Genomic DNA, 20,059 nt, shown 5'->3' on the forward strand with positions numbered 1-20,059 from the left:
TTAAGTGGAAATTAAATACAACACCTATTACCGCACTCTTACTAATGCAAATGCCTGGTGGGCCGGATTAAAGAATGAAGCGAGCCGTATGTGGCCCCAGTGCCCTACTTTGCCCTCCACGGATTCAACAAATAAAACAGTCACCTTGGGCACTTCTGAAGAATTCTGCTGTAATTAGTTTTGGCTTGCAACTACTTATTTAAGAAAAAAAAACAAAAAATGAAAGAAGACCAATGGATATACAAGCCACTTAACCCTTACTTCACTCCACAGAAAGGAAACACCGCCCTTCACATTGCCTCGCTGGCTGGGCAAAAAGAGGTGGTCCGCCTCCTGGTGAAGAGAGGAGCTGATGTGAACTCGCAGTCTCAGGTGAGAAGTCTTGAGCACAAGGTACTTGGGCGGATTTCAAAAGCAAACCGCATCGTTTGTGAGCTGTGGCCATCTACTCTCTCCACACAGAATGGCTTCACGCCGCTCTATATGGCCGCACAGGAGAATCACTTGGAGGTTGTAAGATATTTGCTGGAAAATGATGGAAACCAGAGTATAGCAACAGAGGTAACTGAAGAGAAACAAATTAATACGTGTTGGGGTATTTCGTAAGACGTTGGGCTGTTACAATCACCATGATTTTTTTTTTTGCACTCACAACCCATTTTGCCTGAACGTGATGTCCGCATTTCCCTCTTCTCTGTGCTTCTCGAAGGATGGCTTTACCCCACTTGCCATCGCACTCCAGCAGGGTCACAACGCAGTGGTGTCCCTGCTGCTGGAGCACGACACTAAAGGCAAAGTGCGCCTGCCCGCCTTGCACATCGCGGCCCGCAAGGACGACACCAAGTCAGCCGCACTGCTGCTCCAGAACGACCACAACGCTGACGTTCAGTCCAAGGTGAGCGGGTGCCACAGTGCTGGATTTATGGTGCAACGTAGAGAGTGGAGGGCAGAGATCACCAACCTTTTGGAAATTGAGAGCTACATCACGTTGGGCGCTGATTAATGTTGAGGGCCGCCAATTTGTCGCACACTTTTGAAATAATAAATTTGCTCAAATTAACTTGAATTTAAGTTATTAGTGACAATTAATGATCGTCATTTATGCAAAGACATTGATTTTTATCAGTGACACTAGTCAAAAATGTTGACTTTTTTTCTTTTTAATCAGAGATGCAATTCAACTTTTCTATAGAACATTTTTTTGGTCTGATTTTTAATCTGTTGTCATTTTTTTTCTCAAGCACATCAGATTTCCACAATAATACAAGTTATTAGTGATAATTAATGATGGTCTGATTTTGAATGTTGTTTTTTTTTTTCTCGAGCACATCAGGTTTCCATAATAATACTAATCATTCATTAACAATTATATATTATGTAATGTAGTAATACATCCAGTAATATTTATGAATTCAGGATTATGTTCCGGAACAGGTCGAAGTTTTTTCTGAAATGTTATAAGTTTTATAGGTCCAACTAAAAAAGCCTGATGTGCTACAAAAAAAGTAAAGAAATCATGGAAATCAGCATCAAAAATATGTTTAGGGATACTTAAAGCCATCTTTGAATAAAATCTGCTCTTGATCAGCGTAATCAAACAAAGTGAGAAACAGGTACATAAGTATTAATACGCATAGTTTTATTCAAGTTTTGTTTCCATATTTTTAACTGATCACTTCGAAAACATCCTGGAAATCACAATGTCCCAACACTGGCGAGCTATTTTAGAGCAGGCCAACATGCTATTCATGTGGTCCTTCGGGGCTATTTGGTTCCCGTCGGTGCCAAGTTGCTGACCCCTGGTGTAAACGTTGGACGGTATCGTGGAAAATCAAAAAGGAGGGAAGGCAAATGACCTCCTCGTCAAGTTACAGTATCAATGTGGCTGCAATGCTATGCTCATTGATCCAGTGAGGGCAAGGTAACTTTTGGCCGGCTTTCATTTTAGATGTCAAATGAATGCATAACTCTCAAATGACCGTCACATTTTCTGGATAAATTGTACTGCCATGATCAGGAGGATGGTATTTTAAAAAAAAAGAAAAAAAAGATGTCTGATCCAAGATAACTCTGGTCAGATGATGAGGAAATTGATCCTCAGCATCAGTCAAAATCAACAGAGGAATCCTGTTGATTCCATTTCCCTGTTCATGGGTCTCTTTCAAAGTGCATTACCAACGGCCTCCGTGTCTTTTCCTTTGTGCGACCTTGTTGACTTACTTTTGTTTGTTATGTGGTGGTGAAAGCCCTTTCCTTACCAACCCAACACCCTATCCTCCCATTTCTCTCTGCCTACTAACCAGATGATGGTCAATAGAACCACCGAGGTACAACTACCGACTCATCGCCGCTCTCGCTAATTCATTTTTGTCTCCTTTGACCATCTTTTCAAGCTTTGTTGTTTTTAGCTTCCCCTTTTTTCAGGACTTTATTTTCCATGCATGCAAAAATGCCGTTTTGAAATAATCTGACTGCATGGAAGAGCTATCCCAGCATGGCTCACACTCTTCTCCGTTTGCAGTATGTATACAAGAAAATCTTCTTGCCACACGAGATCTACTCTAGGCTTAGATCGCATGTATTTAAAATCGCGTTCGGTTTTTATTAGTCGTCTGTATTTATCAAAAACAGCTCACGTTATTCTTATTTCGTCGCTGCTCTTTTTCTCTCCATCACCTGCAGCATGTGTGCAACCTAAAAGCCCAATGATATCCGATGTGTTTTTTCCATTTTTACGTTAACTCTGTTTCTTAATCAAATTGCACCATGTCTATCAGAATGGGAAGGTAAGGAGTGAACACACCTACGACTGACTGTACTGTAGATTTGTTTGTAGTTTAGCGCTCACACCGATCAGTGTCCATTTGTCTTGTCGGCAGATTCACAAGTAGATGCTTTCTGCAGTTTGCTGTTGTGTCTTGTTGTCGTACAAGCTTTGACTTTCTCATCAACGTAGCAGTCAAGAAAACTTTGCATGCGTTAATCAGGGCATGCTAATTTTTTTTAATGCTTCTTATGTCAAGATGTGTATGTGTGTGTTTTAAAGCATGCCACCTTATGGTAATGCAAGTCGAGCGGAATGAGATTTCTGTTTCTTTTTCTTTCTTTTTTTTGCAAGCATTCTCCTGTTTTCACCTGCTGTTTCCGCCATTACTCCCTCTCCTCTCCTTCTTGTCTTCTCCTATGCTCTCCTGCCCCCCGCCCCCTCCCCCCTTGTCTCAAACAGAGTGGTTTCACCCCTCTGCACATCGCCGCTCACTATGGCAACGTGAATGTCTCCACCCTGTTGCTGAACAGAGGAGCCGCTGTGGACTTCACAGCCAGGGTAGCCGCCCTATTCCACGTTCTGTAATCACATCAAGACACTCGGTTGCGTGTGCTGTTACTCAGCAGCTACAGCCATTATATTTCCACTGAAAATTAAGGCACTGGCATTTTCTGAAAGGCTGTCGAAATGTACAATATAATGTCTTCATCGACAGCACAGTACCAGAAGTTGGACAAATTACAGAAGGTTTCTTACTGTTTCTTTGCTAAATCTCTGCTGGGTGTCCATGATATATGACCACATGAAAAATTCCTTTTTTTTTTTTTTTCATATACCTCAGGGGTGCCCAACTTTTTTTGTCCGAAGATCGACAAAGCAACCGAAACTTTCACGATGGACCCGTTACCGCACTTGCGCGCAAACATGCACACATGGGCATGTGCACGCACGTGCACATGCATGCCATGATGAGCAACAGCCATAACGGTCCCCTAACATGAACGGAACAGAAAAGTAAAGTAGATACAATAGTTTGTGAGTTTGTGAAAAGGAAATCACTTTCTACCCTAGTAGAGACCTGTGGCATGAGACCTGTGGCCTTTTAAGTCCCGAAACTACCGTACGTACGTCTACCGTTTTAAAATGCTTCTCACAGTGCTCCAGATTTCCATTCGTTGCCATCAGTGAATTGTACATGAAACAAACTATGAATGAGAATCATGATAATTAAAAAATATATATCTCGCAACAACTCTTATCGCAAGCTGCAATTCCAGACTGCTGACCGCTAACAACTTCCGGTGATGCAGATCATGCGCCACCGTAGGTTAAAGTTGATCTGCTTTTTCAGTTTTTTTAAATTGTATTTTCTAAATACTTTTTGTCAAAGTGAAAATGATAGGATGCTTAGGGTGCAGTGTGCATAAACACAAAAATATACCGGTATAATATGAATAACACGCACACAGACACAGAACTCAGATGTATTTATTTATTTATTCTATATTTTTATTTATGTATTTTCTATGCGGGCTACCGGTCCATTGTGATCGAAGTATTGGGCACCCCTGATCCACTGCTTTGTTCCCTCTCTCGGCTCCTTTTTGGCACTTTTGTTTCTATTTCCTGATACTTTCTTATTGAGAGACCTGGACCTTCTTTTTAGAACACAATATTTTAAAGTCAATATCTGGACTATGCCTGAAAGTCCCCAAATTGCTGTCATCTTGTCATAACATTGTTCTTGTCCCTCCCACTGTGTTCTCATCTGTCCTGTCAGAATGGAATAACACCTCTGCATGTGGCCTCAAAGAGAGGCAACACCAACATGGTGCTCCTGCTGTTGGACCGAGGCGCTCAGATCGACGCTAAAACCAGGGTGAGTCCGTACATTAGCTTTTGCAAAACAGTCGACATAGCAGCCCTTGGGCCCTTCTTCCAGTGTACCATGAGCCAAGCCACAAATTTTAGATTTCACAGAAAAAATCCCACAGTGCACCAACAAACAAAAATTTCATGAAAAAAAAGACTTTTTGAAGACTTTACTGAAGAAAAATGATATTGTCTTAGTTTACTGGGAAATCTGGGCTCATTTAGTTGAATTCTGTGACATGAATGGCAACGGGTATTGAAGATACACAGGTCAATGTGTTCTTTGCATGTCATCACCTGTGTTGCAGAAATACGGCTACGTCTTTTCTGGTTTGGAAAAATTGCGTCATCCTAACTCACTTCAATTTGATCCTTCTAGGATGGGCTAACGCCTCTGCACTGCGCAGCCAGGAGTGGACACGACCCAGCAGTGGAGCTGCTGCTGGAAAAAGGAGCACCCATTTTAGCCAGAACCAAGGTAACGCTCCACTAATATGCTCATGTTTTGTGATCGGCAAGTATGGCGTAACTCCATTAGAGACACAGAAGAAAAAGTGTACCTTCTGTGGTACAGTAATGTCTGACAAAGTTAAGATGAAACAAAAGAAACGCGCTTCCGGATCCTGAATGAAATATAATAAGCCAACTCTCACATTACGCTGTGTATGTGTCTGTTGAGTGTGTAACAGAAGATGATCGCGTGTTCCTTCATCATCCACAGAATGGATTGTCCCCACTGCACATGTCAGCCCAGGGCGACCATGTGGAATGTGTGAAGCTGCTGCTGCAGGACAAGGCTCCGGTTGATGATGTCACACTGGATTACCTCACAGCGCTGCACGTCGCGGCTCACTGCGGCCACTACAGGGTCACCAAGCTGCTGCTCGATAAGAAGGCCAATCCCAATGCCAGAGCGCTAGTACGCATACATATTGGGCATAACGTGACAGCATGTCACGCGACTTTGAAAGACATCTTTCTCTCTCTCTCTGCTAGAATGGATTCACTCCCCTACACATTGCTTGTAAAAAGAATCGTGTGAAAGTGATGGAGTTGTTGGTGAAATATGGAGCATCCATCCAAGCCATTACTGAGGTGGGATGCGAAGAGTGCCTCCGATTTTTTTTTCCAGTCCAATAATTGTTGCAAAATAACCATGATATTATAACTGCCTTTCCCCCAATTTTTTTATTTTTTATTTTTTTAGTCTGGTTTGACTCCCATCCATGTCGCTGCCTTCATGGGCCACCTCAACATTGTTCTACTTCTCCTGCAGAATGGAGCCTCTCCCGATGTCCGCAACATTGTAAGTTTGGCACTGTGTCGGAGTGATTGAAAAGTAACAGCCTATTATTGAGTGTATTTTTGCTCTTTTTTGGGGGGTGGGGGAGTTTAATATAATTTTTTTTTTTTTACAAGAAGTTGGCTAACTAAACATTAAATATCTTGTCTTAGTAGTATTTTCAAATGAATATAAGTTGGGACAAATCAGCAAATAAGTGTATTCTTTTTTCTTTCTTTAATTGACGTTTTGAGCAATGTCCCAGCTGTACTGAAATTAGGCTTTGTTCAAGAGATGAATCATTTTAGTATTGTCACTTTTAAAACATTGACACACACATCTTGATCAATGAAATATCATTCCAATCAAATCAGGGCTTTCACTGGCTTCTCCCTAATTCTTATTTCTTCATCTTTCCAAGACAAAACAATTGTTGTGCCTAGCATAATGACGTTCTGTCTTTGGTTAAAAGCGTGGCGAGACAGCTCTACACATGGCAGCTCGAGCAGGCCAGATGGAGGTGGTGCGCTGTTTGCTGCGAAACGGAGCGCTGGTGGATGCCATGGCCAGAGTGAGTCAGCACTGACCATATTTCTGCTTCCATGCACCTGCACAATCTCTTAAGAATCAGACTGTTGCTGTTGTGAACCTCATTCGCTTACCTATTGTTAAGCTGATTGATCGGCTCATACCCAATTTCATCCTGCAATCACAGGAGGATCAGACTCCCCTTCACATTGCATCCCGATTAGGAAAAACCGACATTGTCCAGCTGCTCTTACAGCACATGGCCCACCCGGACGCCGCCACCATCAACGGTTACACCCCGCTTCACATTTCAGCCAGGGAGGGCCAAGTGGAGACAGCCGCCGTGCTCCTGGAGGCCGGAGCCTCACACTCCATGGCCACCAAGGTGAGCAAAAGAATGAGTGTTGTCATACAAAGGTAAACATGACTTAAATTGACTGATATATATTTTTTCCATTCTCATTTTCCACTACCGCAGAAAGGATTTACTCCATTACACGTCGCCGCTAAATACGGAAGCCTTGAAGTGGCAAAACTACTACTACAACGCAAAGCTCTTCCTGATGATGCAGGCAAGGTGAGATGAGGTTTTGATTTTTTTTATTTCTACCTCTGTACAGAATGTTGTTTCAAAGAACAAAACTAAAATTATGACAGGTCACTGTTAATAATGTGTGTAATTTCTAACCTGTAAGTGGAAAGATGATTTGAGGAATAAGGGATGCCAAATTTGTTTATATGGCAGCATACACAGAACCATTAACGTGAAAACAATACAGTATATTTAAGAACAAAAAAAGTTGAAGGACCAAAACCCATCAAATTGTTTTGCTGTATAAGACACAGGCAAAAATAATAAAAAAAATAAAGAATTAAAAAATATATATTATTAAGTCATTTGTGAAAGCATAATTATTGATCAATGCATTGGATTAAAAAAAAAAGATTATATAGATGTACCTGATACAGTTGGTCAGTGTGTTTGGCCAAGGAAATATAGACATCAGTAATTGTTTCATGCTACCTAATTGTGTAACAAAATGCTTACTCATGCAGAATGGACTAACACCGCTCCATGTAGCAGCTCATTATGACAACCAAGAGGTGGCGCTGCTGCTGCTGGACAAAGGAGCCTCACCTCACGCCACCGCAAAGGTGACCTTTGCCATACAGTCAAAGAAAGTGTCATGGTAGTTATGTATCGCTCTACCTTGTTAATGAACATAAGCCACACATTTTGTTGCAAGAGGGTTCCGCTTTACTCGTGATGAAGGATTCATGTTATCACTTGTTCACTTTTCTTTGTCCAGAATGGCTACACCCCCCTTCACATCGCGGCCAAAAAGAACCAGACTAACATTGCGCGAGCACTGCTGGAGTACGGTGCAGAAACCAATGTTCTGACCAAGCAGGGAGTCAGTCCTCTTCACCTGGCTGCACAGGAGGGGCATGCTGAGATGGCCAGCTTGCTACTGGGCAAAGGAGCTCACATCAACACAGCCACCAAGGTCCAAGAAATATTTTTGTATCGATGCTCAGAGAGTCAAGCTGGAATGTTTGTCTGCACATTGTATTTGAATTGAAAGCACAACACCTAGCTAAAAAATAAGAACCACCATTCGTGATTTTTTTATGTTGACCCACAGTGTCTTTGTGTTACAGAGTGGACTGACTCCTCTGCATCTCACGGCACAAGAGGACAGGGTCAGTGCTGCAGAAGTATTAGCCAAACATGATGTCAACCTGGACCAGCAAACGAAGGTATACACAGAAAACACATCTCAGCATGTATTTTTCATAAAATTATAGTTCTTCACCCTTGGGATAATTCTGACAAAAACATTAGGGTGCCTGTGAGTGGCAATTGTTTTGAAAAGTTAAAAATAAAAGGAGCACATATCTCTTTTAAGAGTGTTAACAAACACCTAAGAGAATTTCTGCCACTTACTGGCCACAAAGACGTACTGCAATATTTTTATATATTACTTAACTGTGTACGTATTCTGAAAAGTAGCTTATTAGTTTAATGGCCACATTTGATACGACTGACAAAGTCACATAAGAAACAGGATCAGTGCAATTTTTACTTTTCTGTTTTATGTTAGACAAAACTAGTCAATATTTTTAAATAATATATATTTTTAATCTAATATGTAAGTACATTTGTCAAGATTTTGTTTTCGAATCTGCCCTCGTTTTTTTTTCTTTTACCACATCGGTTTTTAATAATAATCATCATCATAATAATAGACTCCAACTAATCCTGAACAATTTAAATCCTAAACACCAAATTGCTGCTGGTGTCGGGCCTTACACATCCAAAATCCACCCCCCCCCCAAAAAAAAATCCCCACTATATTCATTCACTCATTAATATTGCATTGTCAACGAGAGAAAGCCATTCTTAATACTTTTGATTGGTTATTTTGTTAAAAAAATATCAATAACACGCGTGAACTGACCAATAGCATTCATTTGTGAAAATATATAAAATGTATCAAATTGTGACACAGAAGATTTTGTCCCGGTGGCAGCAAAATTATTCTCTTTCAGTAATATCATCCCTTGCATATTTCTGAATGTTTTCATTAAGCACATATTATTCATTGATAAATCATTGACCTGCACCAAATAGCACATTTTTATTAAAAACAGTGACAACCTGGCTTTATTTAAACTGCCAATAAATCGTCAAATCTGCAACTCTTTGATTTTCCACGCCAGCTTGGCTATACACCTCTCATAGTAGCCTGTCACTACGGAAACGCCAAGATGGTCAACTTCCTGTTACAGCAAGGTGCGAGCGTCAACGCCAAAACCAAGGTAAGATCTAAATAGCTCCATCAGGGCGCTGATATGTTAGTTTTCATTGTAAACCTGACAAAACTTCATCGCGCCTGTGTTCAATTTGTCCTGTAGAATGGATACACACCTCTCCACCAGGCAGCCCAACAAGGAAACACACACATAATCAATATTTTACTGCAGCATGGGGCCAAACCAAGTGCTACTACAGTGGTGAGAAGGACAGAAAAATGAAAAAAAAAAAAAATCTCGCCAAATTAATTAAAATTAACACATTATGTTTCCTCATTTTAGAACGGAAACACTGCTCTATCCATTGCCAGGCGTCTGGGTTACATCTCGGTGGTAGACACACTGAAAGTGGTCACTGAGGAAGTCATCACGACCACAACGGTAATGTTGTTTTCAATGTTTCATTCCATCCATGTTAAGATGCATAACATGCTTTAACAATTTTTTGCCGTCCCCTCATCCTTTGTCTGGCCAGACGGTCACAGAGAAACACAAACTCAACGTCCCAGAAACCATGACGGAAATCCTTGATGTGTCTGATGAAGAAGGTGACAATTATTATGATGCTTTTTTTTCCATTTAAACATTGACTGAAGCCTACATTTTGCGGGGTATGTAGTGTTAAAAGCATTATGTTTCATAGCTCTCGGCCTTGAAGATGATCCTTGCTCTGAGATGTCTCTCGAGCTGGAAGGTACCGCTGCATTTTGTCGGTCCACCTAGTGTGGGCGGGATACTAATTTGTTATGCACCACTACCATTGTGTTCAAAATGTGTGGGTTTTACCGCAGGTCCTCTCTGCCGTAGTGTGTTGTTTGTTGTAACTGTATAGAAAAATCTTGTGAAACACGATTACACGCTCTGGGACTTAAACATTTCAAAAACAAAAAACAAACAATGCTAAAATCTCACAGCACATCTGTTTTCATCCGAGCATCTCAACACTGTATGTCAACAATTGTTTATTTTTCTGAGTTTTTGCTCCCCCCAGACGCCAGTCTATTTATCATCACTGTATAAACAAAAAGTCTTTTTTTTTTAGGTCGCTGCATTGCATGAAAACTTTCAAAATCACAAAACCACAGTTCAAGGCCTCTGATTTGGTTTCACACAGCAAACAGAATGGAACATTTCCAAATAGGCTTGCAGGTTAAATACTTGTTGTGCAACACAATCACACGGCAGCACCTCTAACTCTGAAATCTTCACTTTAGCTACAGTATGTTCATGGTAACAGTTAGAAAACAATAAATAAAACGTTTTGCATCATGTAACGTTCCACGTTCAGTCACTGAAAACTGAGTAAACTTGTGAAAGACTGAATAAAGAAGAAACTAAACTTAGGATGAGCAGACATTACCGTGGGGTGACAGCGGAAATGCTAAAATACGTTGGGGGTTTTTGTGTTGTATTTTTTAAATGAATGCTATACTTAACAAGTGCAAAAGAAATTGTTCAATTGAAGTCAGATGACTAATCTTTCAAATATGTCACGTTGAATGAAATATATAGTCCAGTACTTGCTGACCCCGCAAACATGTCTCTTGCGCAGGCGAGGACACTATGACGGGTGATGGAGGCGAGTACCTGAGAGCAGAGGATCTGCGAGAGCTTGGCGATGACTCTCTACCAGGACACTACTTGGAAAGCTTCAGCTACATGAGCCACAACCTGGACAGGTCCCTAATACACTGATATCTATCTATCTATCTATCTATCTATCTATCTATCTATCTATCTATCTATCTATCTATCTACCTACCTACCTACCTACCTACCTATCTACCTACCTACCTACCTACCTACCTACCTACCTACCTACCCATCTACCCATCTACCTATCTACCTATCTACCTAGATGCCAATAATTGTGGAGGGTGCTGTGTTTGTTTATTTCGTATTCACACGCATTCTGAATGTGTCACATTTGCTTCAGACCTCAGCACCAAAGCTTCCATCAGAGAGACGGTGTTCTCATTGAGGACATGATTACCAGCCATCAAGTGAGGACATTGAAAAAGAAAAGAAGACACTGACATGTTCTGACAATCGGAGTCAAAGACAAGTCTTGTTTTGTTTCGTCTTTAGGTGTCAGCGCTGTCACGGGAACAAGACAAGGACTCGTTCCGCCTGAGCTGGGGGGCTGAGCACCTTGATAATGTGGTGTTGTCCTCCAGTCTGCTGCACTCTGGGTATGACGTCACATAAGCGCATGCACACACACCCCCATGCTCACACAGACACGCACACACACACACACACACACATACACACGCAGTTGCGGGTTTGTTGGCGAAGTGACACCGCTGATGTGTCATCTAAATGAGGCTGCTTATACACACATTTTATATCATTGTATGTTTAGAGTGAGTCACTTTTTTTTACTTTGTATTTGATTTTTCTCACTTTTAATTCACTCGTCAATTATTTTTTTCCTCTTTTTTTATTGTCTTGTGGCTTCTCTGCACACACTCGTCATTTGTGATCTATGATTGCGTGTGTTGTTGTATTCTGCTTTTTAGCCATTCGTCTCCTTGCCTAGACCATGACAATAGCAGGTGATTCTCTTTTGTTTTGCCTTTGCTCTCCGACACCTCCCGTCTGTCCTTTTCCTCATATACTCTGAGATTTGCCTTCTAATAAAAAGTCAAAACGTTCCTCCATCTCCCATTTTCCTCCATGCATGGTTTGCTAATGCACAATCTTGCACATTTTGTTAACTACCGATTTCCCAAATCTGTTCCCCAGATTGGTCAATTCCAGGTCATCGTCGTAATCTGACACACAATCAATACAATAGACGAGAGCTGAATCCTAAATTCTGATCATTAAGATCCATATTGACACTTTCAGAGATTCACTTACAATGCTTTATGTCTGTAGTTGTACATAGTTTGATCAGCTTTGTCGTACAGGGAGATTTCACCTTATTTCTATGTAGTCATAATAATAGCAAGAAGAATAAGGCTAAGCTGTCACACTACTAACGACAAATATTTTTAATAGTTCATATTGTTTATGAGGGCAAGTGTGATGAGAAATACATAGAGAGTATCTATTCAGTGTAAGTTATCTTGTTTAATTATTGCAGGCGTCTTAAAATGAACGCGTGGAGACAAGTGTGCCTCAAGTTAGTTTTTTTTTTCCACATGAAGATGGATAAGTATCCCGAAAGAAATCTTGCGATTTGCCTGCCTTGCTTGCAAAATAACCTGTTCAATGGAATGAAACTTGAAAATTGCCTTGAAGCAACTGTGACCATCGTGTCCTTGTGTTGATAACAATGCTGAATGATGATGGAACCTGAACCCCTTTTCCCATCGTTCCTTTTCTGCATGGAGTTACAGTACATAGTCGACAAAATTATTCAGCATTATACAAGCTTTTATGCTAATTGTGGTGTGCACCTCTCCTTTTAGCTTTCTGGTCAGTTTCATGGTAGACGCAAGAGGCGGTGCCATGCGAGGCTGCCGTCATAATGGCCTAAGAATCATCGTGCCGCCTAGGAAGTGTTCTGCCCCTACGAGGGTGACATGCAGGCTGGTAAAAAGACACCGTCTGGCCTCCATGCCCCCGATGGTTGAAGGTGAGGGGCTGGCTGGTCGCATCATTGAAGTGGGACCCACTGGAGCCCAGTTTCTGGGGTAAGTGTGTGTTGGGGTCGGAGTCAGCATGAGTGGCCGTTGGGGTGCGTGTGTGTGAGTGAGTGGTTTTACGCTGGGGTGTTCTCTTCATACTGTCTTCTTCACTCCTTCCTGTGCTGCACATGGATCAGTAAGCTTCACCTTCCCACAGCTCCGCCCCCTCTGAATGAGGGCGAGAGCCTGGTCAGTCGCATCCTACAACTGGGTCCTCCAGGAACCAAGTTCCTCGGGTAGGAGTGGCCCACCATGCCCACCCCAAGATCCAGTATTCATCCAAGATTGTGTTGTTTAATTTTCTTTTTCATTTTTTATGTTGTTGTGTCTTTTTTGATATTGTTGAAGGTATAATTTGTCTGGATGAGCTATCGATTCATATTGCACTCCAAACTAGTAAGGGGGCAGCACAGTGTCCAAGTTATTAGTTGAAAGGTGGGCTGGTACACAGTCGGCACGAGCTTGTGTATTCAGCTACCTTCCTTTTGCTGACAAGTAAAGAATGTTAATTGAATTGCGACATTTTAATGTGCATATCATTCATCCTTTCCATATTCAGTTGGCAATAGTCAAAGAAAAAAACTATGGGAAAAAGTGATTGTTTTTAATTTAATGCAAATATATGAAAAAAAATGTCTGATTTGTCGTATTTCAATTTTAGGTTCCGACTACGAATGGAAAAACAGGCCACTGGTTTGAATTTCATTTGAATATTTCATTGATCCGGCTTATATAACCCAGAAGTCTGGTAATGAGCATCAGTCAGAGTACGTTAGCTTGTTTACCGTCAGTCAGGATGACGATACTGATCCATGAACCGCATTACAACATGGGCACTTATATTTCCTTTAGAACAGTGTCTCCCAACCTTGATTGAGTCAAGGCATACATTTTACATTTTAAAAATCTCAAAGCACACCACTGAAATAATGGTTTCATCTCACTTTCATCACAAATTGACTGTTTCATTCAATACAAAGCTTGTCTTTCTCATGAAGCCATGACTTACATTGTATGGGTGGCAAAAGGTGAAGTCAAAGTTTTATTGTACCTTCTGACAGCCAATGGAAGAGTATTTCATTTCCTCACCTGTCACGATACATCGGCATCATAGATCGATGATCAAGCACCCCTGATTTTTCATGACACTCTAGTGTGCCACGGCATCCTGGTTAGCAATGGAACAAAATGTGTGACTCTTAACAAGGAACACATCAGAATTGATTTTAGGAATGTTGCTGATATCCACATGTGGGATGACAGACAGCAAATAATAAAACATTCAGCCATTTTTTTTCCCATTGGTTTGTTTTTCGCCTGCCACTGAGAAAGGAAAGAACGAATGAGATATTGAATTCGATTTTTCTTCTTCAGACTAAAATTATGCCTTTATAAAGGCTTAAAACACCAGTCTTAAATGTGCTGTTTATTCCAGTTTTATTGTTGAGTTCTGCCCATGAATTTATACTGCACATCCACTGATCTTGTTTTGTTGTCTTGCAATGTGTTCATAGAGAACGGTATATTTTCCTTTTTTTATTTATTCATTATTTCTACAAATGAATGTCCTGATGCATGGCTTGCACCTAATATTCAAATGCTGTTACTTTCCTTTCAAAGGCGGTTCACAATTTAACGCACCTATCAACTTTTGGCATATGTTAACTTTATTGCTGAAATATTTCTAATTAGATTATTTGGTTTCTCCCATTAGTCCCGTGATTGTGGAGATCCCGCATTTTGCTGCTCTGAGGGGTACTGAGAGGGAGTTGGTCATCTTGAGGAGTGAAACGGGAGAAAACTGGAGGGAGCACCATTGCGATTTCACTGAAGAGGAGCTGAACCAGATACTGAATGGAATGGATGAAAGTAAGGGATCAAAGTGGTTGAATCACTGCAGTGTGTCATTTGAGTCTTCTTCACTAAGATACCAAAAAAAAAAATACATGACACATTTTAGATCAACAGCATATATTTTTGGGAAAGAAGTTGGTCTTAGGCTCAGAGTCTTGATTTTAGTCTTGCTTTTGTTGAATGTAAAATGTCAACACTATTGGTCATAAAACATAAAAGACTCACCGTTGCTCATGCTGAGTATTTCTGGATTTCATAGAACTGGATTCTCCTGAGGAGCTTGAGAAGAAAAGAATCTGCCGCATCATCACGCGAGACTTTCCACAGTATTTTGCTGTGGTGTCGAGAATAAAACAAGACAGCCATCTGATCGGTCCAGAGGGCGGTGTCCTCAGTAGCACTCTTGTTCCTCAGGTACAGGCTGTCTTTCCTGAGGGAGCCCTGACCAAAAAGATCCGAGTTGGGCTACAGGTCTGTCCCACAAATGAGCAGCTCATTGGTTAGACGCATATGATGTGGTCAATAAGATGTCAAAATTTGATGGTATTATGTGTCTCAGGCTCAACCCATCGAAGTTGATGTGGTGAGAAAAATCCTTGGCAACAAGGCCACATTCAGTCCAATTGTCACACTGGAACCAAGAAGAAGGAAGTTCCACAAACCAATCACCATGACAATCCCGATTCCCAAAAGCTCAAACAATGAAGGAATCGGATCTGTGTACAGCGGGGAAACACCAACCCTACGTTTGCTTTGTAGTATTACGGGTAAGTCTATGAAAATCCTGTGGGCGGCCCAGTGGGCAAGTGGTTAGCGCGTTGACCTCACAGTGCAGAGGTACCGGGTTCGATTCCAGCTCCGGCGTCCCTGTGTGGAGTTTGTATGTTCTCCCTGTGCCTGCGTGGCTTTTCTCCGGGTACTCAGGTTTCCTCCCACATTCCAAAAACATGTATGGCAGGCTGATTGGGCGCTCTAAATTGTCTCTAGGTGTGTGTGTGTGTGTGTGTGTGTGTGTGTGTGTGTGTGTGTGTGTGTGTGTGTGTGTGTGTGTGTGTGTGTGTGTGTGTGTGTGTGTGTGTGTGTGTGTGTGTGTGAGAGCGAAAGGTTGTTTGTCTATGTGTGGCTGGCAACCGGTTCAGGATGTCCCCCGCCTACTGCCCAAAGACAGCTGGGATAGGCTCCAGCACGCCCCGCGACCCTTGTGAGGAGAAGTCGGCTAGAAAATGGATGGAACAAAACCTGTATCTGTTTCAGGCGGAACAACACCTGCTCAATGGGAAGACATCACCGGCTCTACACCTCTTACCTTTGTTAATCAGTGTGTTTCCTTCACGACCAATGTGTCAGCAAGGTAAAGTTCATGTGAAGTCCACCTCTTCGTGATGAACATTCCACCCCCGTGTAACTGGAATGACGTTGACTCTGTGTGTCGTGTATAATTTTAGATTCTGGCTGATTGACTGCCGACAAGTCCAGGATTCTGTTAGTTTTGGCTCTCAGTTGTACAGAGAGATCATTTGTGTCCCATACATGGCCAAGTTTGTCATCTTTGCCAAGACCTTGGATCCCATTGAAGCACGACTTCGCTGTTTCTGCATGACTGATGACAAAATGGACAAGACGCTGGAGCAGCAAGAGAACTTCACAGAAGTTGCACGAAGCCGGGATGTTGAGGTGCAGTGTTGACTTTGAGTGGGAGGAGTTAAATCTGCTCGACAGACAAAATGAAAATATGCAAATGGCATGTCATGCATCCCAAATGCACAATTTTTAACTGAAATGTTTGAGGAAAATATGCTTCTAATGTGGCACATGACACATTCCACAAGAAATAGAGGCAGATCCTGATTTTCATGTCAGCGCAAGGCTCGCTGCGGGTGTTAACCGATTTGGCACAGCAGAGGGAATGTCATGGAAATGAGCTCAGTGGAATGCAAATTTAATGGCAGAAAACTAAAACTAAATGCAAATGAGCACAATCTAAGAACCAGTGAAGCATGCAACTCTTTTTATCACAAAAAATGGACTTTTTTCCACTTGCCAGGGAGCTACTTTAAGAGTCAAGACTTCCACACGTTTTTCATTTTTCTATAGCTTTGGTCAACTATACTTCCTGTCCTGAAGCTCCTCTTTTCAAAGTCTAAGTGAGAACTTCTCTAGACCAGTAGAGCCCAATTGATGTCACTTTGAAAGAGATTTGCGAATAGAGCTTTGTTACATGGAGATAACTGCCTAAGAGTACAGTACATGTCATTTACAACATAAGAGGGGCTAAACATTACGACTGACGGTGCAAGTGTACCGAATATTGACCTTGTGTGTAATACGAAGAGAGTAGCAGATCTTTTTTTAATTTGAATACTGTGTTTAAATAATGATAATTCTTGTTATATTAACACAGGTCCTGGAAGGAAAACCCATATTTGCTGACTGTTTTGGAAACCTGGTGCCGCTAACCAAGAGTGGGCAGCATCATGTCTTCAGCTTCTTTGCCTTCAAAGAGAACAGACTCGCCCTGTTCATTAAAGTATGTTAGAAAACATAAGTTTAAGCTTTCTACCAATTCATTCGGCGATTGATTTGTATTTTTAAATTGATGCACAGATTAGGGACACGGCACAGGAGCCATGTGGTCGGCTTTCCTTCACGAAAGAACCGCGCACATACCGCAGTCTGAACCATAATGCGATCTGCAACCTTAACATAACTCTCCCAACATATTCCAAGGTCAGTCTAAAATTGAATTTAAATTTAAAAAATTAGTTGATGTGAAACTTGTCACTGTGAAACATTTTTGTGTCCTTCTTTCGAATAGGAGTCTGATTCTGAGCAAGACATGGATGACGAGGTAAACAGACCTTCCTGATGCACTCTCGCAACAAGAAATAAAACATTTGCTGATATCTATGCTTTATCCACTTTCACATGCAGAGTGAGAAGAGTGACAAGAAATGTAAGTGAAGCTTTTATAGTTTTAAGAAATGTGTGAACCAGTGATCAGCATCTTTGGCATTACAATTTAAATTTCATTGTAATCTGTAACATGATCTGAAACTACAGTACTCCATTCTACACTCTATTAAATATCATTTGTCACTGTCTAATAAAAAGCACATGCAGTGGTGCCTTGAAATACAAGTGACCCGACTCGTGAGGTTTTTTTAATAGATTTGATCTGTTATCGAGAGGATTTTCTTCTTTTTTTTTTAGCTTCAATTTGAGAGCACAAATTTGAGATTCCTGTATCATGGCAGTGAACTGAGAAATGTCGAATATACAGCATTTTACTAAGTCACTTAACAGTAGAAGTAAAAGTCTATTCTTGTTCGTTTGTGTCTTTATGACTGTTCAGTTTTATACTGTGTCCCGTTGGCCAAGGTGGGCACACCAGAAAGAACAGTTTTTTGCCTCACTCAAATTATCCTCAAATGAGGGTAGTTCGAGCGTGGGTTTTTTTTTTCTCTCCCTCCCTTGTTTCTTTCTGACTTTCGGGTTGAGTGAACGCTGGCGCGTTTTGGCTGCCGCTGCTCAACCCGTATTGTTTTGTGTTTTTTGTTATTGTAAAGTGTCCTTGGGTGTCTTGAAAGGCGCTTATAAATAAAATCTATTATTATTATTATTATTATTATTATAATACATTGAATTGCACGAGTAAATCATGATGGACAAACTGTTTCATCCTTTACATTCTCTATATTTCTGTTCTTATTCTATAAAATACAAAATTATAGGGTGCTATTTCTCCTCATTAAAAACACAAAACTATTTTTTGTGGGGAGGCTGGAACGAATATATTGTATTTCTATTCATTTCAATAAGGAAATATGATTTGATATGAGTGTTTTGCGTCATGAGCTTGGTCATGGAACAAATTGAACTCATATCTCAAGACACCACTGTACTGTATGTCGAAGTACTACTTTTCATTTGTAATTCCATGTTACATAACACATTTTACAATCAAGATGAAGACAATGACATTAGTGAACAGATGATAGAGTGATCATAAAGGTTGTGACATAGTGTTAGCCCCGGGGAAACATGTATATGCCAAAATATGCACTGTTTGATGTGTTACTTAAAATTTGAATGCCCCTTGCTGTGTTACTTTGCTGTCCTAACATGTCCTTATTGGTGGCTATGCTCTGGCTGTGCATTTCCCTTCCACTAATTCTGCCATAGTGGCTCTTTCTTTGCTTCCCTTGCTCTCTTTCTTTCTCTTTTTGAGGTCTTTGAATTGTACCTATTTGAATCCACTTCAACTAATTTAGATTCCATGCTATTTGAGCTTGACCTCATTCATCAAGGATGACAGTATTATTTAATAATAGTGCAGTGTTATTTTAGGAACCAGGGGCAAATTTGTTTTGCTCTGTACAGAAATAATGGAAAAATATGTTTTGCTGAATTATTTTTAACGTTAATATATTTTGAATTTAATTTTACCCTGTGTTACCACTTTGTCCTCTACAATTATGTTTTATTTACTGGTTATTGTGGTTACATTTTATCTATTCGACTGTACTGTAAATTACATCCATAGTCACATTTTATCATAACGGTTAAGTGGAAGACTGTACAACTCCATTGATTTTACTCACCTCACACATCAGTTTCATTTATTGATTAACTATTTATTTATTTTACAATAATTTATCTGTGTTTGAGTTGGTTTTGTTTTATATCACAAAATAGTACTCGGAATACTGATCACATTTTTATCGCAAAAAAATTGATTTCCTTTTGAGGTCGGGATTCATTACGCAGTTACCAAAAGCTTTTATTCAAACAGGCTTTAGTACTTGATTTTTTGCCAGACATACAGTAACTCTCCATGTCATTGGCAATCTTGAGAGATTATTGTTTGTCCATTCTCCATCCTGTTCCTATGTTCCATACAATGTTTGGTTCTTTGTTGTTTATTTTTGTTCTGTTTGGCAATTTTATTTTTGTTATGTTTGATTTCCTCTCTCGTGAATTGGGACACTACCATTATTATCAATTGCTAGTTAAGGCATTCAAATTCCACATAAAGTATTTTTCTGGGCTTTGCTTAGGCTATTGCTGCTCTACTCAGCTAAAACTTCTGGATCACTTTTTCCTGTTTTTTGGTCCTTTTTTTCCCATCTTTTGGTCTCTGAAGACTTCCTGATTCTCTATCCTAGCCATCCTTCCTTGATCTCTGAACTCAGTCTGGATTTTAACAGCATTGTCTTGATCAAAGTTTTCTGATGTCTCTCCTCCCCACTTCATTTGTCCCCTATGTCATTTCCCCTTTTTGGTTGATGAACGTTTTTAACT

At 40.6% G+C, this 20,059-nt stretch overlaps 1 protein-coding gene across 1 annotated transcript in view; it reads left to right on the forward strand.

Annotated features, from left to right (window-relative positions):
* The window catches only part of ank2a (ankyrin 2a, neuronal), a 90,264-nt gene that overhangs the window by 27,215 nt on the left and 42,990 nt on the right, over positions 1-20,059 (forward strand). Inside the window, exons 4-40 of the mRNA XM_086119319.1 lie at positions 274-372; positions 463-561; positions 710-895; positions 2,304-2,327; positions 2,778-2,786; positions 3,227-3,325; positions 4,548-4,646; positions 5,019-5,117; positions 5,361-5,558; positions 5,636-5,734; positions 5,847-5,945; positions 6,394-6,492; positions 6,637-6,834; positions 6,928-7,026; positions 7,506-7,604; positions 7,760-7,957; positions 8,112-8,210; positions 9,174-9,272; positions 9,369-9,467; positions 9,549-9,647; positions 9,742-9,814; positions 9,910-9,960; positions 10,819-10,945; positions 11,203-11,269; positions 11,355-11,458; positions 11,789-11,824; positions 12,686-12,910; positions 13,042-13,140; positions 14,619-14,773; positions 15,018-15,229; positions 15,318-15,525; positions 16,013-16,109; positions 16,204-16,432; positions 17,160-17,285; positions 17,363-17,485; positions 17,574-17,606; positions 17,690-17,711. Of these exons, the coding sequence (XP_085975445.1) occupies positions 274-372; positions 463-561; positions 710-895; positions 2,304-2,327; positions 2,778-2,786; positions 3,227-3,325; positions 4,548-4,646; positions 5,019-5,117; positions 5,361-5,558; positions 5,636-5,734; positions 5,847-5,945; positions 6,394-6,492; positions 6,637-6,834; positions 6,928-7,026; positions 7,506-7,604; positions 7,760-7,957; positions 8,112-8,210; positions 9,174-9,272; positions 9,369-9,467; positions 9,549-9,647; positions 9,742-9,814; positions 9,910-9,960; positions 10,819-10,945; positions 11,203-11,269; positions 11,355-11,458; positions 11,789-11,824; positions 12,686-12,910; positions 13,042-13,140; positions 14,619-14,773; positions 15,018-15,229; positions 15,318-15,525; positions 16,013-16,109; positions 16,204-16,432; positions 17,160-17,285; positions 17,363-17,485; positions 17,574-17,606; positions 17,690-17,711 (4,186 nt within the window). The remainder of the gene's footprint in view (positions 1-273; positions 373-462; positions 562-709; positions 896-2,303; positions 2,328-2,777; positions 2,787-3,226; positions 3,326-4,547; positions 4,647-5,018; positions 5,118-5,360; positions 5,559-5,635; positions 5,735-5,846; positions 5,946-6,393; positions 6,493-6,636; positions 6,835-6,927; positions 7,027-7,505; positions 7,605-7,759; positions 7,958-8,111; positions 8,211-9,173; positions 9,273-9,368; positions 9,468-9,548; positions 9,648-9,741; positions 9,815-9,909; positions 9,961-10,818; positions 10,946-11,202; positions 11,270-11,354; positions 11,459-11,788; positions 11,825-12,685; positions 12,911-13,041; positions 13,141-14,618; positions 14,774-15,017; positions 15,230-15,317; positions 15,526-16,012; positions 16,110-16,203; positions 16,433-17,159; positions 17,286-17,362; positions 17,486-17,573; positions 17,607-17,689; positions 17,712-20,059) is intronic.

Source organism: Hippocampus guttulatus, chromosome 9 (genome assembly GCF_054856545.1).
Source record: "Hippocampus guttulatus isolate MCC_2025c chromosome 9, RoL_Hgut_1.0, whole genome shotgun sequence".
In the NCBI taxonomy this organism is placed as follows: Eukaryota; Metazoa; Chordata; class Actinopteri; order Syngnathiformes; family Syngnathidae; genus Hippocampus; species Hippocampus guttulatus.